The sequence below is a fragment of the Lonchura striata genome, chromosome 2 (assembly GCF_046129695.1).
Source record: "Lonchura striata isolate bLonStr1 chromosome 2, bLonStr1.mat, whole genome shotgun sequence".
Taxonomy (NCBI): Eukaryota; Metazoa; Chordata; class Aves; order Passeriformes; family Estrildidae; genus Lonchura; species Lonchura striata.
Window position 1 is genome coordinate 113,688,398 of NC_134604.1, and position 19,085 is coordinate 113,707,482.

The 19,085-nt window shown below is 43.6% G+C and overlaps 1 protein-coding gene across 1 annotated transcript in view; it reads right to left on the minus strand.

Moving 5' to 3' along the window:
- The window catches only part of PCP4 (Purkinje cell protein 4), a 49,002-nt gene extending 32,409 nt beyond the window's left edge, over positions 1-16,593 (minus strand). Inside the window, exon 1 of the mRNA XM_021527480.3 lies at positions 16,480-16,593. Within this exon, the coding sequence (XP_021383155.1) occupies positions 16,480-16,488 (9 nt within the window). The 5' untranslated portion in view covers positions 16,489-16,593. The remainder of the gene's footprint in view (positions 1-16,479) is intronic.
- Between the last annotated feature and the right edge of the window lie 2,492 nt (positions 16,594-19,085).

Genomic DNA, 19,085 nt, shown 5'->3' on the forward strand with positions numbered 1-19,085 from the left:
TGTGCTACTTAAGCTTTATGAAAGCTTCTCTTTCCTCCCTAGGCTATACCTGTCAGGTTCAGTCTGCTTATGATGGAGTGCTGGAATATGGATTCACACATTTATTTTGTGTCTCAAGATTTCCCCTTGGGGAGAGCAGAATGTTGTCAAAGAAAAAGAATAAAAACTTGAGTTTGGTAAATTAAGGTTTTTGTATTCATGAGGTCACGGTATTTTTCTTTAAGTCTGAATCAGTTGCAATATTCTGCAGCCATTTGTTTGATTGGTGACCACTGGAGTTGTACAGAAAGAAACCTGAAAGTCTGCCAAGCCAGCTTCTGAGAGCTTTTCCTTTAGTTACAGACCTATTTTGATCTATGAGCCCTGTTCTATCTTCCAAGTGACTGCAATGGATTTGAAAGTCAGAATCAGCTGCTCATTAACAAGGCACTGAAACTCAGGAAAAAGCCAGATACAATGGGATCATCCTCCTGCAAAAAGCCTTTAGTCTTTTATTTCAATACATTCAGTGGACCTACTTTTCAAAACATTTTCAAGGTGTTGGTATTATTAGCAGCTGGAGTTTCTTTCTTCTTTCATCACCTTTCATGATGCTACTGTAGGTTGCAGAACAAAGCTGAGCTTTTTATCTTGGTTCAGAGCAAAAGGGACTAAACACAAGGAGGAGTTACTGGGGGTATTTTCAAGAAGCAATGGATGAAATGCTGGTATAGCAGATATTGTCCATAGATAAAATAGATGAAATTAAAAGCACTGAAATACAAGCATAATATTAATTTCTGGCATCTGATAGGCTGAAGAGCCCCAGCTCCCTCAGCCTTTCCTCTCAAAAGAGGATTCCCATCCTCTATAATTTGCAGCCAGCTCCCTTCCTTCAGAGACTCTGGAATTCCACAGTATCTTTCAAGGCAAGCACCAGGACAGAAACATTGAATAAACTTTCCACTAGGCATCAAAGAAACATCAGAGCTAAAATGAACACGAGTGCAGACCTGTAACGATTATACAGTAAAACATGATAAACAGTTTTGTTGCTATGTTGTGTAGGAGGAAACAGAGTTTATGACTGCTTCGGGCTATATTAATTTTTAACTCAGTGGTTTTACAAAACACCAAAGACTCGTAATTAAAAATGTCTCCAAAAATCAAAGTGACTCCCAATTTGTCAGCAGAGGAAGTTAAAAAGACTTCTGCCATATGCTCAAAATCCCAGTAAGAAAAGAACAGGTTTGCTTTCCTGTTAAACTCTCACAGCTATACGCAGAGGCCAGTTAATGTGGTATGAAAATCTGTACTAAATTAGTCCCCAAGGCGAGCAAACTAAGGTCAGAAGTGAACTTGCAGCCATGAGGACATTTCAAGAAGAATGTTAAATTACTGCAGCAGCTTTTAGACTTGTTCTTCTAGCCCCTGCTGCACCCCCAAGCTTAATTTTTGCTTTTAATCTTACATTCTGTTCTTGTCTTGAAATAGCCTGACCTTTTCAGCGATGCTTTTAATTAGCACCTCAGTGTTAGGGATTGCAGCCAGGTGTTGATTAGAGAATTTCTGGGGGCAGAAGGGTTGTTTGTTTTATGGTGAGCCACAAAAAGTCCAAGATCAGGGACATGAAACTGCCGGAACGTTCTGACAAATGGGCTCTGCCAGGTAATAACATCAGGCTGATGCTTCACCTCAGTGCAGGGTCAACAGGGTACAAAGGGCTGAATCCCAGGAAAGCAGTGCCTGCAGATTTTCAACAGGATGTGTTTCTACATAAAAGAATGGGGAAAAAAGATCCAAGAGTAAAATTAAAAGAATAGAAACAGGTGGAAAGTTTTGGTAAAGTGGACAGCAGAAAAAGTCAGCACAGACTGACATGGTGACACACACACAAAGTTATTTAGGATGTTCTGTGTTGGCAAGGAGAGCAGCAGGGAAATTTGTGCATATCCTAAGCTTTTCCTAAGCTTTGTATTGATACCCTAAGGTGTGACAAAAGGAAATACACGTCAGTACTAAGCAACACAAAAAAGCTGTGGCTTTGCCAGCACTGTGCCAAGCAAGCCTTCCTTCTGCATCACCACCCCTTCTCCATACAAAGATTTCTCTTTAAGAAACATAAATTGAATCCAACTAAACTATTTCATATGGACCTTATTTTTTTATAGTATTCTGCTTTAATTAAAAAATAACCTCAGCTGTTTCAGCCTTAACATGAAAAAAATTACTGAAAAAATACATTTCAAAGTTTTATGGAGTTTATGATCTTTCTGCAAATAAAAATGTCACTGAAAATATCTGATTAGGGACTTGTGTTTTCCAAGCAAGGAAAGCTTCCCAATCACAGCAGAATGATAGGAGATACATCAGAATCTAAATGAAAATCCAGAAATTAAGTAGGGGCAAGAAGCAAGCAGTATGACCTCAGATGAGGGCTACACTCGGCAGAATTTGGGATTTCAATATGATTATTTAGGTTAAATTCTCCTTTTGTGGAAATTTCTGTGTCACTACCTCTTTCTAAAATCATATACCAACCTGAAACTGTGGCACTCAGCATTTCACACCCTGAAATGTGAAAAACATCACCCTTAGCCATAGCACAGTAATAATTTCATTTAGAAATGGGAAAAACAAATCATAATGCTTAAAAATAAAAATTAAGAGCAGAAAATTAAGAAATTATGTTGCTGTGACAAAAATATTTTGGTTGCTGAAGCTGCAAGGGATTCCTAACGTCTAAGTAACGGGACTGGAATTTTAGCACCACTATATTTTTTCAGAATTATCTATCAGAAAGCACAGAAATGAACACCTGGGAGAGATAAAGTGCACTGCTGGAGAGCCAAGCACAACTTTTATAATTTCACTCATTTCCTTCTAATTATTTCTTCTTCAAACTGGTCTGCAGCACAGACAGATGGCAAATCCCAAACCAACTCTGTGACATACAGGTTCACCCACATCAGCCACCTAAAGAACATCTGCAGACAGGGCTGAAGAACCCCCGACAGGAGGTTGGATAAAGCAATAAAAACTGCACATGATACTACACAAATAAACCTTCTTCACTCTTCCACACATCTACTTGTGCCTCCTTTACAAGTTCCTCCACTCTTCCCTGTATTTTTATATATGTGGTACTGAATATTGAGGAGATCAAAGTGTCTTTCAAAGGCCACATTTAAGGGAATTGCAGCAGGTAGAGAACACCTAGTCAAGATTTTGTTGGAATGATGGATAAATCTGATAATGTGTCTGTTACTTCTGTCTTACACATCATTGTGAGAAATCACAGACCACACTTTCTGAGCAGCCTGACAATAAAAAAAAGTATTTATCAACTTATACCTCCTCACCTATGTATCCCCTCCTCCTTGCATGCTTCTCCACTCCAAGGGAGTTTTCCACAGCCAGTTTTCTGTCTGTTTTGCTTTGCCAGGGCAGCACAATGTTGCCAGAGCAAGAGCACCAAAATCCATCTTTCCATCCTGGCTGTCAAAGCTAAATGATCCCTGGCACTCTGACAACTCCTGTAATTATCCTCATGGGTCAGATAGTTTTCTACTTGACTGGGCTTCTGATTGCCCCTGATTTTATTAAGGCTTTCCTAGAGCTATTTTAATAAATTAAAACTACACAGGTGGGCTGAGATGAGCCAATGGGATTCTAACTGCAATGGCTTCAAGCTGACAGAGGGACAGTGGTTTTTTGTGACTTTTTAGTCACTGAAAGGACATGGTTATGCACACAAATGCACATTTATATGCTGGAAAGCACAGTATTATCTGTCCAAAATTAACCAGTCTCTGATAGCTACAAATGGTGCTGTTTGCAGTGTAGCCATTGCCCATGTGGAACACACATTTCTATTTACATGGCTACACAAAATGCACACAGAGTGCTTAATCACAGAGCTGCTCATAGGCTTAGGGCATTTGCTTCAGTTTAGGTGTGATTTGTTCATTTTTGTCCAGACAGAACTTCTGGTTTGAGGTAAATGCTCAGAGTGTACACAGAGAGCAGAAAGTCATTCAGCACTGAGCACACTTAGAACCATGGGATGGGTTGGGTTGGGTTGGAAGTGGCTTTAAAACTCATCCAGTGCCATCCCTGCCATGGCAGGGACACCTCCCACTGTCCCAGGCTGCTCCAGCCCCAGTGTCCAACCTGGCCCTGGGCACTGCCAGGGATCCAGGGGCAGCCCCAGCTGCTCTGGGAATTCCATCCCAGCCCCTGCCAGGGAACAATTCCCAATTCCCAATCTCCCATCCAGCCCTCTGGCAGTGGGAGCCATTCCCTGTGTCCTGTCCCTCCATCCCTGGAAATTGTCTCTCTCCAGCTTTCCTGGGACTCCTCCAGGCCCTGCCAGGCCACCCTGAGCTCAGCCCAAAGCTTCTCCTGTGCAGGTGAACAATCCCAGATGTGCCAGCCTTTCCTGCCAGCAGAGCTGCTCCATCCCTCTGCTCATCCTGGAGCCTCCTCTGGGCTCTCTGCAGCAGCTCCAGCTCCTCCTGGGCTGGGACAGATCCCAGGATAAATTAGGAGACATCTGATGAAAATGGGCTGAGGGAATCACTGCCTGGGATAGAGGAACCTACTTACAGTGCTGGCTTTAAATATTCTAATAGCACAGAAGAGAACTTTAGCTGTGCCCCACTTTTGCCGATGCTGGGCTGTAATTTATAAATCAGCACAGTGAGAACCTGCTGATTTTGTATTCAGATTCCATATAATGTTGTAAACTGAATATTTACACCAACACCAAATGTAATCAACGTAATTAGCACAAACAGTAGCTTGCTTAATATTTAGGTTATTAGCATATTTTGAATTAAAACATTATTTCTCCAAAGACATTGTAATCACTTTTTTTTTTCAGAGGCAGGGATTAATGGAATCTTTGAAGTTAATTTTGAAAGCAGCTGCAAGAATGTATTTCCCAAATCCTGTTAATTACCATGCCAGCCATGAGAAGTAATCCCTTTTTTTTTTTTTTTTTTTCCCTGCAGGAAATGGAAGATTTGATCCAGCATGGTTTATTTACAGGGCTAACTCAGATGTGCACAAGGAGTTGTCTTCAACTCAGCAGAATTACTTTTATTAGTGGAATTGGAACCTCAGTGTGGTAATGTGAAATTTCCCTGAATTGCGTGTTGGGCTTTGTTTAGCAAAGGACAAAGAGTAAAATCAACTACAAAAAAACCTTCTCACATCACTTGCCAAAAGTGACCTCATTTCTCACTTGGACATGGGTGATACAGCCCATATCCCAATTACACTGAGGTCTCCTCTTTATCCATTTCCAAGGTGACCCAGAAGGAATATTTCAATTACATAAAAACTGATTAAACTAGATGGCATAAATAAAAACTGTTTTTATTTATCTTTATCTCTTTTATTTATATTTATCACAAGGTGGTTTCTTCCATTTTTTTTCCTCCTGTTATTTCTTATCTATTGGTAGCATCAGACCTGGCATTACAGTTCCAAAAAGACATTTTTGGGCAGGAAGCCTGCCTTAAGAACTCCTACTTCCCATCAGAGCCCAATCCAGCCACACCTTCCCATCCCCAAGGCCTCATTTCTTTGGAAACAATTGCTTGCAAGGTCACATGGAAAACAGGAGCACTGAAATTATTCAAGTTAAAAATAACCCTTCAGCAGAGCTGTGTTGAAAACAATCATTGAAATGATCCAGCTAAAAAAAGAAATACATATTTCAACTGTTTCTATTGATCATTTCAGTCATGTAGTTGATGTCTCAGATCCACAAACAATTGTAGCAGGGCAACCTGAACTATCAGCCTTGGTCCCCTGTGTGGGAAATAAAGACAGGGCACCTGATTAGGAACAAGAGAACCTTGGGGATCTGGAAACAGCATTTGGATACAGACAATATCCTGGGTATCTTTCACATCAGCATCCCCAGATAGGAAGGGTCCTAAGCCAATTAAGGTGTCAGAGTCCCTGCCTAGGCATAATATAACTGATTACGGATAGTGGTTTTATAGCAAAAAATTTACTTTATATTTTATTTTTCCGAGCCCTTCTGAAGTTTTGGGTAATGCAATTTGCTGAGCTCTAAACCCAGCTGTAATTGAGTTAGAGGTTGTCCTCAAGGGCCAGCTTGGATTATTCACAGTAAAAATCAGTGCTGACAAATTGCTTAATCTCTGATCATATTGGCTGTCATTATTAAAACAGGCTGCTTCTTCCCAGACTGCAAAAATTCTGGTGCTTGTTTGTTTTTTTTTTTTTTTCTGTTGGCATGTTTTTATTTCCAGTTGTACAATTAAAAAAAGAAAATGTTACTTCCCTGCTGTCTCCCTACATATTTCAGAGGTAAACAGGTATTATCACAGTCAGTTAGACTGCTCTAGTAACTTGGCCAGCCAGGATTTTCCAAAAATATTAATTATGGCAGTTTCAAGCCACCATGCAAAGGAACTTTCTGCCTTCAGCCTCGGGCAAAGCCTTTGATCTTCAAGACAAGAGCAAGACCAAGTGGCAGGGATGTTTCTGCAGCACTTACTCCACTGCTCCACCCAACCCTGGTCACAGGGAGCGACTGGGAGCAGCCCCCAGCCATCTGCTGGGATGGCAGGGACTTCTCCAGGCTCATTCCAGCGCCAGGGAATCACTGCACCATGAGTGTGCCCAGCCTTGGCAGCCCTGCCCAGGGGGGTGACACAAAGCTGGCACCCCTGGCTCCCCCTGGCCAGGGGGACCCAGGATGGGCTGCTGGAGCTGCCCTTGACGTGGGGCATCGCTCAACAGAGGATTTGCCCAGCATTGTTCCAATCTGGATGGGGAACGACACGCTGAGAGATTTAGAGGAGCTGCCTTGTTAAGGGGGGGATGTGGTTCAGAGCAGAGCACTTGGCACTGGGAGGGAAAACCACAGCCAAGGGATCAGGAACAACCCTGCCACAGTGAAAGGAAAATGGACAGGGTGAGGCACAAGGTCACCTTGATGGCCACGAATCAGGGACAGCAATCAGATAAGCTCATACGTAGCAAGCAGCAGACAAGTCAGGTCACCACCTCTGTCCAAGAGATGGACAGAAAATTGGGATTTCCACAAATCAGAAACTCTGAGGATCCTGCAGCTGCTCAGGGAAATTGTTGCTGTGATCCATTTCGTTGCTAACAGCAGCAGAGAAGATAAGAAAGCAATTTTCACAGAAAAGCTGTAAGAGTTCCCAGGTTTCCTGGTCCCAGCAAAGACAGACCAGGTTTCCTGCCCTAAGACTAAATCTGTCCTATGAGGGTAGGGAGGCACTGGCTGGCCAGAGAATCTGTGGATGCCCCATTCCTGCAAGTGTCCAAGGACAAGTGAGACAGGGCTTGGAGCAAACTGGGATAGTGAAAGCTGTCCCTGCCCAAGGCAAGGCTGGAACAAGAAGATCTCTAAGGTCCTTTCCAACCCAAACCATTCTGTGATTCTATAAAATGTGTTTTCCAATTGAAGTTCAACGAAAACTTGCAAGTTTTTCCATGTAATCCTCTTTCATTCCCTCTGTCTTTAGTCTCACATTATGAACCAGGCTCCATTCTGCACTTAGTGCCTTGCATATGAAATAAAAGGAAAAACATTTACACTTCATTCACACATGAACATGGTGCTCCTACAAGAAAAGTCACGCATTTTGGTAAGTCTCCCATGCTTATCCTGTGACTAGAGGGAAAATAGGTTCCTTAGAAGTTCCATGCAGAAAAGAGATTTAGATCCAGCTGTGCTGCCTGACACACTGCAGTCAGACAAAAACTTCTATTAAAGACTTACATGGCATGACTGCAAAAGTTATTGCTAGGATTCAGGTAATTTATAATATGGGTTCTCTTCAATTCACAATATTAAGATAGAAGCTTTGCTACCAATGTTCCCACACCTGAAGATCCATCCTCTAAGTCCAATTCCAGGACAGAAGCACACAAAGCTTTTGATCCACAGAAGAAATACAAAGCAATGCTCAGAATAAAAGCCCTGTGAGAAAGAGAGGAGCTCCTGTAATCTATCCTGAGAGGTTCATTCAGCTTGCTTTGGGTGTTAGTGCTCTCCAGTAGCTTGCAAAATATGCTGAAGGAAAGAAGTGATAACTAGCCAAGTCTGACTGGCAAATTAAAATTGGCATCAAGCTGGCCTGCCTTAGGCATTTGGCTGCCCTGCTTAAACTGCAGCACATGTGTGCTGGCACATGCACTCTCAAATGTGCCAAGCCAACAATATGTTTGCTCTCTTCCAGGGGTGTGTATCTGTCAGCTCTGACTGCAGCAGTGATATGTGTGAAGCAGCCATGAAGCCACATGGCTCATTTTCCCCCCCCATGTCATCTGCCTGCCCAGCCATCCTTCCTCCTCCTTCCTTCCCATCAACTTAATGCTTCTAATTTCTGGCAGTTTGTCTTCTCCCTCCCTCGACCTCACATTTTATAAGTACTCTTTTGGAATTCCAAGAAACAGATTTCCATGTCGTTCAGATTTCCTCCTGGAACACTACAGTAAAAAGTTCAAATAAAAGTCATTATTCAAAGCATTTCCATTAATGTTAAAATTATGTGCTTTACAGTCAACATGCAGAGTATTCCGTATTTTAATACAAGGGCAATTTAATGCTGGCTATTGAAAAGAAAAGTCTATTTCCTCCAAGGGAAAAAGAGAAAGAAAGATCCACAAGAGAAAAAAAAAGAACCCCATTTCTTGAACCATTAAGGCTAGAGAGAGAAAATCACTAAAATTCAAATGGAGAACACACATGTGATTTTTATAAGAATTATTTTTCTGCCTCTGTACCCTCTCACCTAAACTTGGACTTCAGCCTTTTAAAATGTGTTTTCATATTTATCTAGGCCTTGTACCCTTATACTCGCCTGGCCAAACCAACCTCACCCTACTGCCTGATGAGACAAACATTTCATGGGAAAATGCTATGATACCCATGAAAACCATTCTCACAAATCACTGGACACACATGTCCTGAGTGTCACAAGGAAAAGGCCTAATAGCCTCAAAATCCTCAATTATGTCCTCAGATCTATTAATTTTTGCTCCATCTGCTGTTACACACTTGCATTTTGGGAAAAAGGCTGTTGAGATCATGGTAGCTGCTGGGTGACGAGGCTGATTTTGTTGGTCACAGTTGACACATGGAGATGCAAAAATCATCCCCAGATATGAGCACTGGGTGCTGCCAGCTTCCCAACATTCTGCCCAGGGATTTTGAGGCTGTGCAGACCCCAAGTCTTCTTTTGAGATCTCTTCCACCCCGATTCACTCCAGAGGAGCCTGTGAACTCTTGTCAAGCTGATTTAGCAGGACATGGATTTGTCCCATTTCCAGGGTCAGCACTGGCTTGGGCATATCTGAACTGTGCTCCATCATTCCCAGAAAAGGTGCACCCAAAATCCCTACAAATCCATCCACACCAGTGTGTGCACCCAGCCAGGATCCCCAAAGGGATCTCTCTCTTTTATTTTAGGAGACTCCTGTCATGCAGTAATCCAACATGAACCTGCACAGCCCTGCTCACTCCTTCCAAATTTAAACCATCATAACCTGACCAACATTTCAGGTTTCTCTGGTTCTACTGCTGCAGATTTCCACTTCTGTGGCAACCCACCAAGAATCCAACTGCCAGCCAAGAAACACCAGGTAAGGCTGGTGACAAAGCAGCTCAGCAGGCATTTGGACATTCAGACTCACTGTTAAAGATATTAAATACACACCTCCAAACTTTTTGGCAGAGCTAGAGTCTGTGCTTCCACCCTTCTCACCAGCTCCTTGTCTCAGCCCAGGGACCTCCGAGGTCTCAAAGGTCAGTGAGAAGGACATCAGTTTCGGCAAGTTTTTTTACTTTCTTCTTTTTCCTTTTGTTTCTTACTTTCATCTCTCACAAAAGAGATCTCTAACATCTTTCTGTCTACTGTTACAGCATCTGTGTCAGCTACACCACTGGTTAAGGTCATATTTCATGCACTCTAGACTAAGGTGATAATGCAAGAACATTCAGTGTCTATAAAGTAATACTTTTCTCTTTAACAGGAAAGACAGTTCAGCTGTAACTAATATTCAAGTCATGTAGGCAGACAATTTTCATTTCTTCTCTGACTTAACTTGTGCTTCTCCCTCCAAATTCTATGCTAGTATATAAATAAGGCTTTATCCCTCTTGGTATGAATTCGTGAGGTGAGACAGCATCAGCCAAAGACCTGCTCTGTGTGACACTTGGCCAATTTACCTCTAAGTAGACTTAGTGTGAAGAAGCAAACATGGAGAAGGGGATAAACTCTGACCCCAAATCCTGTCATTTATAATGTTTCACAACCCATTTCCTTTGCAGGTGGCTTGCCATTTATTTTGCTAATAAGACTAATGTTTATAATCTGCCTTCCACCTCTTTTTAATAAGAGAACTAGAGATTGGTTTTAAAATCAGAAGACAAAGTTAAAAAGGGATTATTTATGATTTGACCTAGTTTATAGGTATCTACCATATTTTCTTATTTATTTATAAACCCAATATCCAAACAAGTGAAGAAACAGAAGATCTTTCTAGAAAGAAGGGGAATGTATGTTTATCTTCATGAGATGATCCTGTGCCTTGCAGAGAATGTGGTACCTGCCTCAGGGAATTTAAGGCTCTGCTATCAGTGAGAGGCTGGAGGAAGGCATTACTTTCCCCCATCTCCTTCAGCCAATGGGGTATTTCAGAATTGACATGCCCAGTGTTCAGCCCACTCTGTTACATGCTATTCCATAGCCGAATTAGAGGCAAAACATCCAAACACATTTTCCAAGCCATCCCTACAAAACACTGAGACAGACAAGAGCAAATGGTGGTTTGGAAATAAAATATTTTATTCAAATTAAAAAAAAAAAAAAACACAACAGAAAAATCAGAAACATTTAATGGAAATTTCAGCAGGAACAGCAGTTGCATTAACTGCTACTTCACACCACATTTCACCACTAGCATGATCTAGATAATGTAATAACTGTTGGATGATGAGTCCTATAAGCTTGCTAATTCATTACAAATTTAGAGATACTGGACTGGAAATTTATATTCCTTTGCAATCTGAAATTATATTGTACCGTCAAGTCCTGCAGCATGAAGGTTGGAGTAAGTTACTCTTTTACAAGGAAACATGATATCAAAGCACATTATTAAAGCTAAATGTCCTTTTTTAGTGTGTTGCCTGAATCTGTTGGCATTCTATACATGGCAAGAAACCCGTGAACTTCTGCCAGTGTCATCAAATTAAGATCAATTTCCAACATCACTTCTAAGTGCTATTTTAGAAGATGCTTGATCCCACTGAAACCACACTGATGGAAAGAGTAGGCAAAGTGACAGATGTAAAACTTATTGTTCTCCCTTCTTCCTCCTCTTTTGAGCTGCAATTTACCACTCAGCTAATAAATAGATGTGAGTTAAAATTAAAAACTGATGCTCATGTGCTTATCGATCCCACCCCCATCCTGTAACAGCTGCAGAATTTCCTCCTCCTCTCTGCCATGTTCTTGCTGGGGTTTTTAGAGCTGCAGTTTTTTGTACCTATTGTGGGTATGATAAGGCAAATAATTAACAATTAGATTCATGGCAGTATCTGAAAAATGCAACCAGAAGGGCTCCCCAAGGTGAGGGGCTGGCTCAGACACTCGCCAGGACTGGAAGCACCAGAGCAGAGAGCAGGAGCTCCTCTAAACAAATATGGTGTGTTCTTCCCTCACAAACAGCACTTCTCTGATTTAATGCCATCAGGATTATGGTTGTATAATCCTCCCTTGTGTCTGTGTGGTTCCAAGATGCTCAATAACATTCCAATGGAATGGTTTCAAGGGAATTCAGGAGAACAACCCAGGAAAGAACCCCAGTTTTACCATTTAACCATCTGAAGAAGACAGTTTCAGCCAAAACACTCCATTTACACCTAACATTTCACACAATCCCTGTCCTTCTCCAACAGCCTCCTGCTGGACACACTTGTCCAGAGGGACAGGGACATGTTCCAGGTTCTCCCTCAACTCTGAGGGAAAAGGACACTCTCTCCAAGCCTGCCTGCTGTGGGACATACCCAAAGCATAGCTTATCACTTGTTTGGAAAGCAGAGGCTGCCTTGCTGATGGGTGTCTTACAGACACCTCAGGCACTGGTGAAGCTCCTTTTCAGAAGATCATCTTTGAGCCCAGAGTTATCCCATGTCAGCATTCATCTTTGCTGTGCTGCTTGGACACCTCCCAGTGAGGTGTCTGAGCTCCAAAGCAAAGATTCAGCTCTCCAGGCTGCAGAGCAGAGCTGCATGAGCACACCCACCAGGAGAGCTCATCCCCCAGGAACACCCTGCACCTCCCACTTGCAGGACACACAAACACCCTCCATGATCCTTTTGAGGGTGGGCACAGCACAGCAGGAGCTGCAGGATTCCAAAGCCAACCTAAGGCAAAAGCAAAGAGCCTGGTGTAGCTCAAAGAAGCAAGAATTTTGTGTTCTTTGCTTTCAAAACCTGACCAAAAATTCTGCATTTATGCAGAGATCAAGTCCCCAGCTCTTCACCTTCCCAAGCAAGGGAGTCAGACCTCTAACAGCTCTATGAATTTCATGTGCCTGGTTGCTTGACAGCTATTTCCAAAGGAAAGCCAGAATATTCTTGCTGCTGTCTGGTAACCAGGCTGATTCTCAAATATTCTCAGGCTGCTGGCACAAAGTACACACCACTCAAGGGGTGCACATCAGCACCCTGGCAATCAGTGCTGCACTTCACTCACATTGTACAAGGCTCTTCCAGTGCACACTCTTCAATCATAGGTGCCTCAGGCAATCAAAAAGAGATTTCCCAAATGGCTCTCCTAAAGTCACACACCTAAATAACACCTATGAAAGCTGAGCTTGTCCCCTACACCTGTAAAACCACTTTGATCCTTTAAAATCAAAAGGAAATAAATGCATCCAAGGAAATCTCTGCTGGAGACTCCTCATGCCTGAGCACTGGAGCAGCACCCAGGGCTGTGAGACCACATTGTTTAAATTCTCTCCTTCCTAAGCCCAGGGCCGATTCCTGATGACAACCATGAACATTCCACACAGAATACAAGAGTGAACATCATAAAAATGTCTGTGTGATTGAATGCTTCTGGTGAAGCTTCATGGCAGGGGAATACCACGACCCAACATCATCTGCAACATGTCAGGATAGTTAAATGAATGACCAGGTGACAGGATTCCCTGTGGTGAATCCAGTTTATGGTAGATGTGAGTCTAGAGGCTCACTGGTACCACTGCTGACTGTGAATAAAGATTTGATATTGTAAATGTAGGTGAACTCAGTGGGAAGAAATGATGATGTTTGGCTCTAGTTTAGAAGGTTGAATTATTTTTTATTATAACTATATTATAATACATTAATATTTTATTTAAAGAAGATACTAAAACTACAATTTTTTTAAACTGTTATATCTAATTGACTTACAACTTGTGACCCTCTTGTGAGAGTTTAGACATAAGTAGATTGGATTGGCCATCAAGCTCAATCTTCACTGGACTTTAAGTAATCACTCTAGGTAAATAATTTTCTAAACACATTCTACATGCAAAAAACAAGGAGCAGAAATAGAAATTGTCTTCTCTCTTTTTATCTGTGTTCTTCCATAAAAAAATAATGAAAGAAAGGAGAATATCTCTAACAATCTGGCATTGGTCTGTGGGCACATCACCCAAGATCTCTTCCCCCAGTTCAGCCTGTGTGACTGGAGATCTTTAATGGAAGCCAGGCTGCCTCTCATGGCTGCTCACTGACAGCAGCTGATACTTTTCAGCACAGCCCTCCTCTCCAGGCTCATTAAAAACAACAGAGAACAGCCACAGACCTACAGAAAAGGCTCCCCAGTTATTGGAGGACAGACTTTCCCAGCTAAAAATGCATTTCAATGTGCACTGACATTCCCAAGGAATTCCCATACAGCTAAGGGATACGTTTGCCACTAAAGCAGGCAGCTGGAAGCATAAATCACAATTTGCAAAGCCACTAGGTCAATTCTTACACCTCACATTCCCACTGACTACTTATAGGGCCAGACTTCTGCCCAGCAGAAGGAACTCAAACACATTTTCAGGGAAATACTGCAGAGAAAGTAATATAATGTTCTTCCTGCAGAAAAGGTCTTTATCCTGAAAAAATATAAGATAGCTGCCAGAAAACAGAGCAGTACTACAGCCAGATGAATAACTGCTTCCTTTTCAGGTTTTTCTTCCAGGACACTGGTGATCACAAAATGGTTTGGGTTAGAAGGGACCTCGTTAAAGATCATCCTGTTCCACACCTTCCACTATCCCAGGTTGCTCAGAGCCATATCCAACCTCTCCTTGAGCCCTTCAGGGATCCAGGGGTAGCCACAGGTGCTCTGTAGAGCCTGTTGAAGTGGCTCACCACACTCATAAATCACCCTAATCACTGCCCATAAACAGGAAAAGTTCATTTTGCTTGAGGCAGTAAAATGAGAATTCATGCAAAGTCTCAGTAAATAATTTGGGGAGATGAAAGCTCTTCTTAGAGATTTCTGTGGCCATATTTCCAGAACTGCGCAAATCCAGGCAATTGGTAACATAAAGAAAAAAAATAAAAATAAATTAAAAAAAAAGAAAAAAAGAAAAAACCTTCCCACTTTCCCAACACTGTTGTATGTGAGATAATCTGGAAGGCTCTAATTGAGCCTCTTTTCAGTCACCCTGCCCGCAATATTTTTTTTAGCAGATTAAGCCAAAAATAAAAGTATCTTTCAATTACAGCACTGCAAGCTAAAACCACTGAGACCCTCCCCAACAGCAAGCAGTCATCCAAGAGCTTCCCTTCTGCTCAGGGGTTTTTGCCTCAATATTTTAATAATCTTTTGCAGTGAGGTGGTGTGGGGTGTTGTAGTTGGTCTCCTCTGCCTTTTGGGGAAGAGCTGACAGCAAGGAACAGCAGGGAGGCTTTTCTTCACTGGAGCTGAGAGTGATTAACTCCCCAATTTTGTCAGGGGAATGACAGCAGCACTGAAGACACCAAGTGCAGTGCTCAGTGTCACAGGCACAGGATGCAGCTCTGCGCCAGGGAAACATCTCCCAGCTCCAGAGGTTTGCCAGGAATACAGCTCTGTCAGGCACAAACAAATGCTCTGGGAATAAAGAACCCCTGTGCTGGTGGCAGGGAGGATCTTTATCTTCACTGTGTCTCTTTAAATCCAAAAGGCAATTAGTCTAATTGAAATTATGAAAGGTCATTACTGAGTAAACACAACCCAGCACAAAGCTGGGACAAGAATTCCTCATATACAGCAGCACCACTCAAGCATCACTCCACTCCGTAAGATTTTCCCCCAAATTATAAATTTAAAGTAAATTTTAGTGCTGCTGCATCTTGCAGCACCCTTCAGCCAACCTGGGCAGCAAAGCCACAGTGGCTAAAACAAACAAACAAAACCAAAAAGACAACAAAACCCCAAACACTGCATAAACTCCAGCTGGCTAATAGAAATACAGGCAGCAGCAGAGGAGAGGTTGTGAAGAGATCCCTGTGCCTGATCCCCGCAGGCAGCAGAGATGAGGATTTCCTCTGCTCTCCCCACCTGACATGACCTGAAAGCCAAAACGTGAGCTGCTTCTCACAAATCCCTGCACCACGGACCAGGCTGCTCCTGCTTTTCATCTCCGCTTTGCACCTCGTGGAAAACCACAGCTGAGTGTAACACCTGCACAGCAAACAGCCACAGCTTATCCCGTGTCACTCTCGATTTCCTTCTAAAAAAAGGAAAATCCCATTTGTTAACGGAGTAGCAGGTGTTTTGTAACACACTGCCTCCAAAAATAGGTGCTGGGTTACAGGTACCTCTGCTGATTCCCAAAGGATGAGCTGAGCTAGAGAATGTGGGATCTCTCAGCCGAACCTAAGGAGTCATCCTGTCTAACAATACATTTAACTAAAAATAATCTAGTTCGAGCTTTTCCACTGCAGAGAGGAAAAAAAAAAAAAAAAAGGCAAGCAAAAAACCCCACAAGTGCAAAATTTCAGCTTGTTTATTTACAAGGGTACAAGTGATCCTTACATGTTTGGCACTATTTACATTTTTTCGCCTCGACTGCAATCCTTCTCAGGACGCTACTTACAAAGTTTACATCAGCACGCAGCCAAAAACAGAGCGGTTTTTTCCATGAGCTCCAGCAGCCAACTTTCCCACAACTTAACTAAACCCTCCTCCTACACAGGAAACCTCTGGGTGGGTAGGTAAGAGAAATTACCGCGGGTTTGTAATTAGGAATCTCCAAACCCACCACCTCGCCTTGCGCTCTGCAGCGCACGCACACACCTGTGGGGATGCGCGTAAGAGATGCTGAGACCCTCCCTCTCCCGGGACCTCCCCGCGCTGCCGGCGCGGGCTGCGCCTCTCGGAGGCACACTGTCACCTCGGAGGCGACACTGTCACCTCGGTGCTGTGCCCGCTCCCGCTCAGCCCGGCTCACCTCGCTCATGTCGCGACAGGGACGGTGACAGCGGCAGCGGCCCCGCGGCGCTCAGCGCTCCCGCCGCGCCCGCGACGCGCGTTAAGAAGCGGCGCCGCGCGCCCGGCCCGGCCCGCGCCGGCCAATCAGCGCCGCGCGCGCGCGGGCTCCACCCAATCCCCGCGCTCCCCGCGTCCCGAGAGCGCGCGGCGCCCCCTGGCGGCCCTCAGAGCCCTCACGGCCCGGAGCGCTCCCCGCGTCCTCCTCCTCATCCTCCTCCTTTCTTTCCCCCTCCTTTTCTTCCTCCTTTTCCTTCTTTTCTTCCTCCTTTTCCTCCTCCCCGTCCCCCCCGCACTTCCCCGAGTGGCTCGGCACCATGCGCGCCACTCCTGGGTGGCTTCTTGCGTCCCCACAGGGGAGAGATGCGAATTCCAGGTGTGCTGAAGGCAGCCTGGCAATGGGAAATTATTGCGGTGAATAAATTAGATGGGGAACGCTTTTGGCTTTTATACGGTGAGGCACTGGAACAGGTTGGCCAGGGAGGTTGTGGATGCCTCAAGCCTGGCTCTGTTCAAAGCCAGGTTGGAGTCTTGAGCAGCCTGGAGTGGTGGAAGGTGTCCCATGGCACAGGGGTTGGGGCCAGATGATCTTTAAGATCATTTTCTAACCCCTTAACCTTCTGCAATCTTATAAACCCGGCTGAGAATCACTGCTCTGCTCACCTCTGGCTTTCCTCTCTGTCTCATCAGTCTTGCTGCCATTCCTGTAAAAATACACAGCATTTCTTCCACAGATACACGGAAAAACAGCCCTTTCTATCATTTCTCTGAGTGGTTAATTAAAGCAAGACTTTGGGATGTGTGCTGTTGTGCTCCAGCATCCGTCTTTTGATGAAGCGCAATTGCTATATTTGGCAATACACACTCAGATTGTCTGACTCACGTATCCGTAAAGAAATATAGGTTCAATTAGCTCTGGGAATGCACTTAACTCCCTCAAATTTTTCTCAAATCAATAAAAAAGTTAAAGTATTATATTAGAGAGCCCAAGAAGCTTGACAAGCTCTCCCACTTCCAGGGACTACCTTGCAGTGGCTTCATCTCTTCGCCAACATCTGTCTTTGGGGCCAGCATTAATAGAGGCAGGGAAATAATTTTGATGAGAAACCACATTTTCCCTTGGAGCTGGAGGGGCTGGGCTCCTTCACCTGGGCATGAGGAGGCTCCACTGGCAGTGGAACCAGTGCTGTGTATCCTGGGAATATTTTAGGGATGCTGGCAAAATATGTAGGGATGGCATCAGGAAAGCTGAAGCTGAATTTAGTAAGGGATGTGAAAAATAATAAGGGCCTCTACAAGCGTGTCAGCAAGAAAAGGAGGAGAAAAGAAAATTAACCCTTCTGGGAAACAAAACAGGAAATCTTAGATACTGAAAACAATTTTTGCCTTTTTTATCATACCGCTATTCCCAGGACCTTCACCAGCATCTGGCATTTTTTAAAATTAACATTAATTGTCCTGGTTTTTGTTGCGAGTGGCCCAAGTAGGCAACAAACGTGGTAAGAGTTCATTGCATGAGCAGCTTCAGGATCTGCCCTGTGAGGACCCAGAATAAAGATGGTGAATTTAGCCCCTGAAGAAGCTGTGTTTCATGTGACACCGTTTTCCAGTGAAGAGCAATTGTGGGTGTATTGCATTAGTATTCCTGTTCTGACAGGAGTGCCACTGGTCTGTCAGCTTATGGGTACAAGGCACAATGCTAATATAAATTATTAACAGAGTATTGCTGATCAAAGGGCTCCCAATCTCATGGGAAGAGACACAAACCGCTGAGAAGAAATCTGTTCAGGTCCCTTCAAGAGCAATCACGTCGGTCTCGCTCTCCACCATCAAAATAAATGTGTCAAATCCAAGCAGAAAATCTTCTGGTGTTAATGCAGGCAGCAGGTTAGCAGAGAAAGCTCTTTGCACTAAATGCTGCAGGAGAACATACAAAATTCTTATTTTCTGATCTGTTTGGAGGAGTTCACAGTTTCAAGAGAGGCACCCTGGAGGGCACGGTGAGCTGTGTCTAAGGTGGCACTCTGGAACAGTCCCCAGTCTGGTGCCTGTTCTAGGGGAACAATGCTGAGGTGACAGTGCCCTCCAAGCAGTGACTGCTCTGAGGACAACTTGCACATTTTGTGGCATGCAGACACAGTAAAAGGTGCATTATCTGCCCTCAGACAGGTTCTTGAGTGAGCACACAACTCCCCTCTCCCAGGCAAAGCCTTTGACCTGCAGAGATGCATCCGTTCTCACTCTCCCTCTAAATCTTATTCCTTGCCTTCCAGCTTTGCATGTCATACACTGCAGAAAATTTCCATAGCCAGCCAGAGCAATCCAGATACTAACTTTGGGTTGAAATGCTCTGTGCCTCTCCTACTTCTCAGTGTGGACCTGCTGAACTTAATTGTTCCTCAATTCACAAACACAGACACACAGATTCCTCCAAATGGTGGGACTAGCCATCTTAAATGGACAAATCCCAAGCTCTGGGAATGCAGCAGCAACCTGAGCTTTTCAAAAAGTTCTTACCACAAAGGTAACTCTAGTAGTTGTTTTATTATACCCTGCCATTTTTGCTGT